We start from the raw sequence: 12306 nt of genomic DNA on the forward strand, positions 1-12306 counted from the left end.
TCGGCAGTCAGCATCGCTTCGGTTTGTTCCGAGGCACTTTTTTTGGCCAACTCGGGGAGGCAGTCAGTCCGACTGCCTTTTCTGCCGAAGGTCGGCCGTCTGATGTGTCACCGGCTTTAGCCTCCTGCCTCTATTGTGATTGTGGTCAGTCCATCAAAGCCCGGAGAGGGTGTCGGTGAGGCATTTGGACTGCTGTCTGCTCACACTTCCTTTGTTTGTGTGTGTGTTTGTGTGTGTGCTGGTCCAAGCCTCTGTCTCCCTGCACTTCCTCCTTGCCATTGTGTGTATGGAAGCATATGCTCTCTCTCTTTCTCTCTCTCTCTCTAATCAGTGTCTTATTGGGCTGATCCCCAAGACCATGGATGAGCTATTTCTGGAAATTCCTGTTATGAAAAGATTATTCTCCTCTCTCTCTCTCTCTCTCTCTCTCTCTCTCTCTCTCTCTCTCTCTCTCTCTCTCTCTCACACACACACACACACACACACACACACACAAACATAGCAGTCAAACTCATCTCAAACTGCATCAGTGAAAGGGTGAAGACACACACTTGTCATTGGAGGCATTTAGATTCATCTTTCAAGACAGTGGCAGTACCTTGCTTTAAAATAAAACACAATCACGCACGCACACACACACACACACACACACACACAGAGTAAATGACAAAGTAGCATTGTAATAAAAACATAAATGCCCCTTTCTTCCCTGCTTTTGATTTCTTTATGGGCTACCTATCTGTAATGGAAAACATCTTTATGGGCCCGTTATCTAAAAAATCTCAACCACAAAAAGAAAATCAGATTATAGCCGTTCAGACACTTAGACACACACACACACACACACACACACACCTAACATGTTCATCTTCAGGATGGCTGCTACAACCTTTGCTACGATCGCTTTTGTGGGTCTTTGTTGACACAGCCTTGGTTGTTTATGTGCATGTTGGACTGACACGTCCGTCCGCTGACCCTCACCTGGCCCCGCTCCCTGGGGTTAGGACTGGTAGAGGAGGGGAGCGTAAACCCCGAGGCAAACCCAGAGGAGGACTTTCCATGGCGGCCAACATTTTTTTCGTCTTTCTCTCACTTTTCTGTTTTTGTTTTTCTGTCTTTTTGTTGTGGTTTAATATTACAATTGTCTCTTTATTTCTATCTATTTGACAGTAAAGTTTTTTTTAAAGTTCCTCTTTTTTCCTCCCTCTGTGTCTCAGGGTCAGAGGTGACACTGTAAAGTTTACAACCTACAACAGTAGCTTTACCCAACAATCCAGCAACAACAAGTTGTTGGTGCATACAAGGCCAATTTTATTCAAATCAAATGCCTGTGGTTTATTTTGATTTCACACCTGGGTTTTTTTTTTTCAAAATAGAAGTGATAATTCAGAACAGCTAGAGACATGAGTAAAATGTACTATGAATCATGAGATAAGCCACTGAAACTTCCCTTACCATGCCATGGTAAAAGTGTTTGTTTTTATTCCCTTTACAGGGAACAGTTACATGTAATGCAGGCTTAATCCCTTGTGTCTGCCTGCTGTAACATTGATGCATCTCCTCATTTCCTCTCTTTTGTCCAAAGCCCTCATTACACCAGCGTGTATTTGATCTGTATCTGAATCATAAGCCAAACAAGCGCCTGACTCTGACGAGCTTTGATGAATGAAAATTGTAGACACTGTAAAGAGACACTCATTTGGCCTAGAGCAACTGGCAGCAGTGGCAGTCTGCTTGTCTGATCTCTCACACTTTACCACACATATTCATCAACAATCGCAGGCATTATTGTGTATTTATCACCACAAAACATCTTGAGAACGCAAACTCTGCGCGTGGTTGTTGACCCATCTCAGTCACTTGCTAGCTCGAAGTTTGTTGTTGATTCCCGAAGCGAACAGAGTTTAAGAACGGCAACACACAGCGAGCGGAAGGCCATGCACCGGATGTCAGGCAATTATCCTGGAAATGTACTTCCATTGATCCAGACTAGGGTTTTGGGTGCAGCCTCTGGGTGGTCGGGTATTGTGGCTCAGGGATTTGGCCTTGTTTGGTAATCTGTCTTCATCTCTCCTTCCTCTCTTTACTTTTTGTCTCTCTCTATCCTTCCCCAATCCCTCTCTCTCTTTTTCACACACACACACACACACACACACACACACACTAATAGACCATAATTATCTTTCTCCTTCCCTTAAGGTTACAGATTTGGGATAAAACCCCTCCGTTTATGAGCTCATGAAATCACGTTTTCCATTGACGTATTATTGATATATAATGCTTTAGCTGGATATACTTAGGCAGCGAACCTCAATACATTTTGAGTACTGGCTAAAATGTATCCGTACCATCAAGTATTCAATTTTTGATAGTATCAACTGTCAAGTATTCTAAGTTGATGCTTTGTCAGACTCATAGTATTGTTTACTTACTCTTTTGTGGAATATTTCCTGATCTTAATCAGAAAATCAGAAAACTTCATCAGCTATTTTTTAGACTGCAATATGAAAAGCTGCTTGTTTTAACCTTGTTTCGTTTACATTAGCTTTACTTCTAATAATAATAACTGCAAAATAAAAAATAAAAAAAATCACATCAAATATGGAAATGGCCATATTGTTATTGCACTGAAAAAGTAAATATTTCTTGTTTTTTTATATTATATGTATATAATATAATTATTAATTATTATAATTATAATATATATATATATATATATATATATATATATATATATATATATATATATATATATATATGACTGTTTTTGTCAAACACCAAAGAGGTAAAACTCTGTTGAACAAACTCCAATAACAGAAATACAAGTAGACTTATTATGGAGGTGTGGTGCTGCATAAAAAGTACTGTCAACACCAATTACAGATATAAAGCATATTAAACTCCATTATATTTCACAGGTTTTACAGCTGGGGCCTCTGGGCATCGTGATTTTGCTCACTTTAATAGCTGGCAGGATCTCTTTTGGGTGAATCACTTGTGACTCCTCAGTCAGCTGGGACCGGTGTGGCAGCCAACAACAGACTGCCCAGTTAGCCAGGATTGTCTGCATCATCCTTTCCCCCCTTGCAGTCCAAGTTTTGGATTACATGTATTTCCCTGCCACATGTTGACTCGTCTGGCTTTCCCTTTTTGCACCACCTCAGTGCCTGTGTGTTACCATGGCAATAACACAGACCTGGCTCATGCCAAACGCTGACATCTTTATGGAGTTATTGGAAAACTGGATGAAAAGTTCCTGAAAAATATTAGCGTGGTTTCAACACTTTCTTATTCAAATGAGGCATGGATTGTGAATTATACAGTTGCATAAAACCATTATCTTTGTTCTGGCAGGGGAAAAAAGAAACGTAGAGGTAAACATAAAATGTTTAGCCTATATAAAGTACTCCTGTATATCTCAGGGCAAATTTAAACTTATATTGTTATAGTAATTAGCCTACTAATTATAGCAATTGTATTGACTTTCTTTGTAGGTGCTTACAAAGTATGGTGCAATCAAAGTGATTACATCATCACGACTAACTAAAATCTGACTGAATGTGTTATCGTAGAGTCAACCTGTGGACAGGGGCAGGGCCAGAGTCATTACCATACCTACAACAGTTCTCCTTTCATTGCGCCACTTGCGCTTTTCTGACTAATCTCGTGTCACAAAAGAGCGTGTCCCAGTTGTCTCCAGTATTTTCTAATGATATGCAAACTGGGCACCATCCTCCGTGTCAATTGCTGCCTATTAGGGGAGGCGGTTGAGGCTCAGACGAGGCAGGAGCTGAAATGAATAGAAGGGAGTCCTGGGGAGCACAGTTAATCACTTTCGATTTTATATAGGTAACGTTTGTTCGGCATATTTGTTAAGAACAAGTCAAATCAGTTAATTAAAATTAGTAAATTAGTAAATTAGTAAGACTATCAACGGATAGATGAAATGCAGACCAGAAACCAAAAAAAGGACGATTTGGTGGCATGGTTAGTGCGCTTTGACCCACTGTTATGACATGATATATCGTAATCGTTATAAACTATCTTCTCCACACATAATGATGTGCTGAGGTTGGTCTGAGTGGATGCGTGTGTGTCTCCAGCTCCTTATCAGGTGGGGAGCAGCGAAGCGGGTGGGGGTGGAGCCACGGCAGAGTTGCCCATTCCTAAAGCTTGAATCACACTACTCCATTCACATTCCTGCTGGGGACCGCTTCATTCAGGGACTCGCAGCGTTGGAAGGATTTGGAGAATTGTGGAGTTCAGGGTATCGCAGCCAAATCAAATTATAGCCATGGATTTACTGTCTCGCGTAACGGTCAGAGGACATTTGCAACCGACTGTATAGTTAGAATTTTGTGTACGCTGGATCTATCATGCGGGCTTCGTCCTAACAGTGGAGTAGACCTGACGGTGGACAGCCGTAGCCTGCCGGGGCGCAGCCGGGACTTTGGTTTTAAATGCTGAGGCTGGTCGCGACCAAGACATAAAAAAAATGATATTAACACGTAAGTCAATTCCATAAATTTACTTTAAATTAATTATTTTTGATGGTTTTCTATTTAAAGTGAACATGTTTGTTTGAATTCTACCTGTAAGTAAAGCACTCTTTGAGTCGTCTTTACGGCGCAGCGCTGCGGGCTGTCGGATAAGAAATCTCCCCGCTTTGCGCAAACCTCCGCGTCTCCAGTGTCCTCACTCCTGTTCACAACAGCTAAACCCCCCAGGTTTCTTTTACCTGTAACTAAGTTACACACGACCCTGCGAGCTTCCTATCTTTAAGAAAAATCTTTCAACACATTTCCCCTCTTATGCACACAGCTTTGTTTGGATTGAATTAAACTTTGATTCGTGTGGGGAAACAGGGTCTTGTTTTGTGTCTTTTAAGATTATCAAAAGGTATCGTAAGAGTCTGCGATGTCAATGCCTCCAGTTTATTTAACTGTGCCTTTTTGCCTGACTGCCGACTCTTTGCTATCGTTAGGGGGATTCGAGGTGGATGTTGTGGCTGTATATAACAACCCGTTCTCAGTCTTGTGCTGGCAGACTTAAGATGATTTGTGGGCTTTGGCCCTTTGTCTCACCTGTTTTAACTGTTTGTTCCAACACATGGCTCCTTATCAGCTAACCTCAGGTCTGGAACAGATATGAGGACAGTGAGGTTCAGTTGAGCCATATAACCATTAAGAACGTGTTCAAAGACCCTCACAGACATCCAGCCTTCATGATGAGAGGTGAATGAACATTACACACTAGTAGGCTAACTAATAAGGTAGGGGCTGTATGACACTGCCACCATGCTTACACACACTTAAAGAGATCTTTGCAACAGAAGGAATAGTCTAGTTACAGAAATGGAACCATATTTTTGTTTACTCTTTCGCTTCGTGTCTCTTTGTTTCTTTCAGTCAGGGATGGGACTATATGGTATAGCAGTTTAGATGGTGGTTGTGTTGGGAGAAGACAAGCAAATAAAGGAAACACACTGCACTCTTTGTGAAACTGGAAGTGAGCTGGGGCCTTATCTGAAAGATTTACATCCAGCTGGCACACTGTTTCTTTGTGTCCTGTGAGGAGACACATATGTTCATTTTTGCTGTTACCTTCCCTCTGCTGAAGGGAACCAGGCTGTCCTGGTATCTGTTTATGAATTGATAGCTATCAAGTGGGGGGGGTGGGTAGGGTGTCATCTGGCTGTGGAAAGCTTATCACAGGCTTTGAATATGCCTGGTCACCTGATCAGGGCTAGGGCCCTCCGTGTGAGCATAAATCTGTCGTCAGGGGGCACAGGGGCCTGTGGACTTAGACTTAGCTCTGCGATGATCCATCTGGGCCAGCTGTGTGTTTGCATGTGTATGTGTCCGTGCATCCGAGGCCTGTCCCTGCAACTGGAAAGGACCATTGGTAGTAAACCTCATTAATCTTTTGTGCGTGAGTGAGTGTGTCAACGGGGCATAGCTTGAGGCCAGCCAGATGGTGATATTCCTGGCATCATCTCACTTAGCTAACAGCCAGACCTTCTCAGTGAACACCAGCTGTCTCAACTGTGGAATCACAAAACATGATACCCCATCAGGAAGAAAATCTGTTATCGCCCATTTTTGCATTCCAGTAGAGTACTGAAAGGAATTTTACATTGGCCAAGTTTAAAAAAAAAGCTGTTGTCTCTCCAGTTGTCCTGATGCTATTATACAGATTCAAGCTGTTAAGGACATTGCGGCTGTTGATAAAATAGTTTCACAAAGTGTCAGATCACAAATCAATCAGAAACCCGTTTCTTTAAGTTCATGGACACATCAGGAGTGAAGGACAAACATCCAGGCTCCTGGCTTTGCTTGTTGTAGATTACTGCCGAGCCACAGAGTCTGGCTTGGTTTATCACATCACCTGTCTAGACCCACTTTGCAGCTCCTTCAGAAATGAGCCACTCAGACCTGGAGTTGATAAGAACCCTCTGCCTGCCTTTTGGGTTGGTTTACAGTCGGCTCTTTGAGAACCAATGATGATCGGGTAATTCCAGATAAGCCACCTCAATTCACAACAGTTGTTAGTCAAGCATTCTTCTTAATCTGCTAACTTCAAAGCCCCAGCCCCAGTAGTGATAACTGTATTCAGCCTCTTGACCTCCAGTTTGCTATGTATGTAGCAGGGCCTTTGAGGTGGGGAGCAGCATCCTTTGTTTGCTAGCTGCTGACAAACTCCCACTGGAGCTGAGTATTCAGACTCAGCCAAGCCAGATCCCGCTGCCTCCTGCAATGGAGGGAAACTTTGGCCAGCAATTGTGAGAATTTCCTGCCACAGGAAAGGAGAGAAGAGAAGGGGCGAGCAGAATTGTAATAAGCAGAGAGAGCAGAGGAGACGAGGGCGAGAGCAGGGAAAAGACTATGATGGGTAATTTTAGAAGTTGATACCACTGGGCAGGGAGTGAAGCTTAACCCTGCCTGGCAGCCCACCAGTTCGGCTTTGGCCAAATTCCAGGAGAAAAGCCACTTGTGATCCATATGTAATCTCTATTAGCATTGGCTTGACTCTTATTAGACATGTTATCTGCTGATAAGCGCTCTCATCTTTCTTTCCCACTGAGAAGGAGCGTGTCTCACTGTGTTGTTTTTGCTTGTTCACATCAGCCAGAACTATTGTGCGGCTATCTCCATTCCAACTATTTCCATTCCAACTGAGAGGATTTGTATGCATTTCTGTCCACCAAGTAATACATTTACATTACATTTGTCTAAATTATCAGAGATCATAACATGTATTCCATTTAACTTGTCCTTATGAGGCCAGTTCAGTTTTAGCTCCATATCCGTCTTTCTCTAGGTCCCACCTGACATACATGTTTCAGACAACCTTTTGTGTGGCCTCCCTCAGCAGGACCACAAGTTCTGGTCTGTGTTCAGATTCATGTATATCAACCTATCCAGCTGTTTGTTTGTCTGTCTGTCTTCAAGATGACCAGGCTGCAACCAGAGATGGTGATAAGTTGACCAAACAGGAGAAAGGTTTGGTTAAGCAGAAGGTCAGAAAATGGCATGCTGTTGATACCTTATGTTGCTCCTATAGCTCGTAGTCAAGTCACTGTGGTCAAAATGACAAAAGGCTCAAAGTTCTTGTGGACTGCTATGTAATTTAGAAGAACTAAATGTATCGGCACTTGCATTCATTCCTAACAGTTGTTACTACAGGAAAGATTTTTTTTAAACATGTAAAGGAATGTGTCCTCCAGAAATTACACTTCACATAAGGACGTGTGGTCAACTGTAACATAATTAATTTGACATGTAGTATTTTCGGTACTGTAACTGTTAACTTTAAAACTTTGGTGATGACCCGTCTCCTCTCACATTTGTAATCTGTTGTTCTTTAACAAACTTGGCACATGTAGACCAAATATTACTATCATTATCAAGGTAGTGTACTTCAGTTTTCTATTTGAGGATACCTCGGTGATCAACATTTCTCGCTGCATTTGTTCAGTGTTGCTCTGTAGCTTTTTTTGAGCCATGAGGACTTTGGTAAGCCCACACAATCACCGGAGCCAGTGTTTGTCTTGGCTGACTCCCCGCCTATTATCTGGCTAGGAACAAACGAAGGCAGGGCCTTACAGCAGGGCGGTCGGCGGTCACTGCAGCGCCGCTCGGCTCTCTTCCTGTGAAGGAAGCAGGAAGAGGAAGTGAGGTAGTTCCCTAGCGAGGGCGAAGGAATTGGGGTGGACAGTGGGGGATGACAAAAAATAAGATGCACAGATGAATCTCAAGTTATCGATTCAGACAGAAATGTAAAAGTGGGATGTTGTAGGGTGACATTTTAATGAGCCTTTGATATTCTTGTAAACATCTTTTATGGCTTTTTCTTTTAATTCCAGATACATAAGACTGTATGTGTGTGCAGCTCTATTGTAAGGTTGTTTGTGCCAGATGCCCCATGCCCTTGTCCACTTCCTGCAGCCAAACAAAAGATAGAAAAATATTCTTGCTTCACTCTGTGAATGAATGGAGACACAATGCGCTGCAGTGGTAAATATTCAGTTTTGTCCATCTGCGTAGTGAATACGGTTGTCATTATTTTGTTTCCAAGGCACACCGAGTCCACATTATATCACTGTAAAGTAGATTTGACACACATTCTAGTCCAATGGGGTGTGTCTCTGGATAGCTTCCCTCCAAAGGCCTTATTGGATCCCATAGCCCTCTTTTCGGAGTTTGGGGGTGGAAAGCTAACCACATGTTTGTATGTCCAATTTGCATTTCAATAGCCTTACTGTCTTTTGAGTGGTTTGTCTTTAAGCATGAGGTCGGTCTTTGCAAACACACACAGACTTGCATGTGCACACAGTCACACACACACAGATACACAAGAATCTTTGGCTCAATGCAGTGCTTGCTTTCAAGAATGTTGGTATAATTACCCCTTGGTTTCTACGTTCCTTTGGGTTCACCACGCTCTAAAAATACGAGGCTCAACACACCCACCAAACACAGCTTCTGAGACACTTCACATCCACCAGGAAAACTAGAGCTCATTTGTCAAATAAATCAAAATTAAAACATAGTTGTTAATGTGTTATTTGACACATAGGTGCATGCTGGTCTCAGTGGTTGCTTCAGGAGTGTTGGCCCCTGCAATGGCAGAGGGGAGGTCCTGTCTTGGTCGTGTCACACCCGGTCACACCTTGTTGTTAGTGGGTTTGTCTGCCGTCTAGGCTTGTTGTTGGTATGTAAATGCTCGTATATAGTTGAGCCGAGACCCTTTGCAGCAGTAGACTTCTTCTGACTTTTCTGTCTGACAGTAGTTTATGGTTACCTGTCTTTTGTCCACATCAGGTCAATTTCCACTTTTCAGTGCCTCACTTGTTTGACATTATTTATTACACATTTATCTTTGTATTATCTCTGTAGTTCACCAAAATACTGAAAGTTCTTTAGTCTCTCTTCAGGCATAGTCTGTTTTCCTTTTTATGCTCCCGTGTTTGAGCTTGAGCTAAAACCTAATCTAACAGTTTCTTGGTGTAATTTAGCCTCAAAATGAGGTGGAACTGCTAGTCTTTCCAAGATAAAATAAACTACACTGCATTTTTTTTTACCGGTGGTTGCTATTAGCTCAGCCACACTCAGCCAAACATAGCACCCCTACTTAAAGTGTAAAGGACATCACTATTATGTCTCAATGCAAGGATTGTAGAATTTGAAATAGAGACTTTTAACTATCCTGCCATACATTCAGACTTCACACACAGTATATTAGCAAGTATTTAGCTTTTTGCAGTCATTCTATACGTTTCTTTTCCTGCCTTTGTTCCACTGGTTTTGTTTACAAGTTTTTCTCAAGGTTGTGCCATATTTGTACTTGCTGTCATTCCACTAAAGAGGACATTGTAAATTCAGATCCCAGAGGCCTGGAGACATCTGTCTGTCTTCTTTCTACAAACTGCTGGCTGTGGGGGTGATGAGGCAATTGAGGAGACTGGGGTGTGGGCAGCCATTTGGCATACGTCAACTAAAGGGCTTTCACAGATAATTGGGAGACATCACCATGGCTCCTCTAACACAGTGGACCTCAACATTCAGTCGGTACTTAACACAACAAGCCCAAATGTCACACCTTGTGTTTAAGGGTTATGAAGAGTTTGTCTGGCACTGTTGGAGAAGCGTTGTGAACATGTTCGACTTTAGTAATGGCACCGATAGACACTTGAGAAACATGCATCTGACGTGTATGTTAAACCTTTGGAGGGCAGCACTGCATTCGCAAGACGTGTTGTAAAAACATTAAAATATCTTGATACATGTATACAGTCGTGTCATATGGGGAAAGGCTCCTGACAGATGTTTTCTGTTGTAGATCTCGTTGTGAACAACAAATACCACCACCATACCTGGATAAGGAGCTTAAGTGGCACACACTTGGCGTGTCAGGGCATTAACACAATTTGCACGAATGATGCTGTGAGCTCTAGCTTTAGAAGCATGTGAGAGGAGAGTGACCATGTGTGAGATAGCTAATAAGGTCAATGGGTTTACATTTGATAAGCTGCTAGCATGCTGGACTGCTCAGTTTCAGAGTTTTGACAGGATAACCTTTTTCCAAATGTTTCAATTGATGCGTAAGTGATGATAAAAACTCTTTGTGTCAGAGGATTTCATTATCAACATTGATTATATTTTCGGTTCAGGTGAATTGAAGTGTCTCCCACAACACCTAACATGCTTCTAACATGCTTTTGTTTTCTTCCACCTTTTCTCCTCTGCAGAGATCGAAGCCAAAGAGGCCTGTACCTGGCTCCGAGCAGCAGGGTTCCCACAGTACGCCCAACTTTATGAAGGTAAGTACCCCTGTGAGACATCCTCCAACCCACTCTCCCACCCCATGTGGCAATAATGAAGATAGAAAGTTGATGCTGATATTAGAAAGCCGGGTTACGGTAGGAATTAAGTCATGTTGTTACTTCAGTGATCTGTAAGTATTTTTGAAAGGCTGTTATCTTACCACACTCTGCAGGCGTAAAAAAAGCATAACTAAAGTCAGTTAGGCAGATCTACTAATGTTAGGTAATTAATAAAACAATTTCTTGAATTTTTATTAAATAAAGATTTCATGAATGTAGAACCTTGTTCATTTTTCTTATAAATTTGAGTAGTAGTCATTTAACTCATACAGAAGACCACTATGTCCTTTGTCAAGCACACAAAACACCAACATGCACACTTGCGCCTGTGCATGCATACATACCACACACAGCATAACATTCCTGAGGAGTAAAGGGTGTGTTTTTCCTTAGTACCAGTGCTTTGCTGTGCTTATGCAGGAAAAGCCATATAAACCATAGAAACCATAGCACACTATATTTTAAACATTGGCTATATTGTAACCTACCTAGTAACTCTTTGAGGACCAAAGGTCTTTCTTACCTCTCAAGTTACTCATACAATGAGACGTGGTTGAGAAAGAATGCTTTGCCTGACCCTTGAGTTTTAAATACACACTCACCGAAATACTCCCAACAATATTATGGTATGCCATGGGCATACCAGTTGGCCTTATGTAACTACAGGACGATGACAGCAGGACCAAGCTACCATTGTCAACGGGCCATTGCTTGTTGCCACTTAACCGTGAAAGGTTTCCTATTTGAAAGGAAGGCTCATTGTGTTTCTGCACAGGTGATGAGACTGTTTTTATACATACACAAACAGCAAGACAAAAGTGCAAACCACAATCAATCACTATGCAGATTTTACATTCTCACTGGTTTGTTGCTTGCAGCCCTCTCCACACAAGTAGGAATTTGTGCCGATGCATGACACATTTTTCCTTCCCTATATATAATATCTATTGTCTGTGCTGTCAAGACTATTGCCCCACTAAAGATAAGCAGAGTGATAGGCCTGATTCAGTACAGTAAGCTAAGGTGCTGGTAGCATTTTCTTATCAACTTCGCCCCCGGCGGTTTAGATGCAAGATTCCCATTTTGGGTTGGGCCAACGCTTTCCAGAAAACATCGTAAAATCTGTTCACCCGTCCTGATCAGACCAGACTGTGTGCATATTCTTTATGATTTAAGGCACACCTTAACTGTGTGCCATTACTAATGCTGCGACTCAGTGAATAACAAGTGATCCTGTTACTGTAATGAGGTAGACTAGGGAGAAAGAGGGAGAAAAGGAAGTGGGACCTCTGAGCAGCGGTGGAGTACCTATTGTCATTCTTCAATCAATCCCCTGTTCTCTCCCTCTGTGCTCCACATCCCCCTTGCCTGCCGGGTCTGAAAGCTGCAGCTGTGTTTGTTTGGTCGGCTAAGATGCTACT

At 42.3% G+C, this 12306-nt stretch overlaps 1 protein-coding gene across 7 annotated transcripts in view; it reads left to right on the forward strand.

Moving 5' to 3' along the window:
• Positions 1-12306, forward strand: part of dlc1 (DLC1 Rho GTPase activating protein) — a 93706-nt gene that overhangs the window by 66244 nt on the left and 15156 nt on the right. For 5 of the 7 annotated variants that reach the window (XM_035999978.1, XM_035999979.1, XM_035999977.1 and 2 more), the window contains one exon: positions 10751-10822. In XM_035999978.1, coding sequence (XP_035855871.1) covers positions 10751-10822 — 72 coding nt within the window. Of the gene's footprint in view, positions 1-4179; positions 4509-10750; positions 10823-12306 lie in introns of those variants that run through there. The other 2 variants (XM_035999982.1, XM_035999983.1) reach the window with 1 other exon arrangement.

This window comes from Sander lucioperca, chromosome 4 (genome assembly GCF_008315115.2).
Source record: "Sander lucioperca isolate FBNREF2018 chromosome 4, SLUC_FBN_1.2, whole genome shotgun sequence".
NCBI lineage: Eukaryota > Metazoa > Chordata > Actinopteri > Perciformes > Percidae > Sander > Sander lucioperca.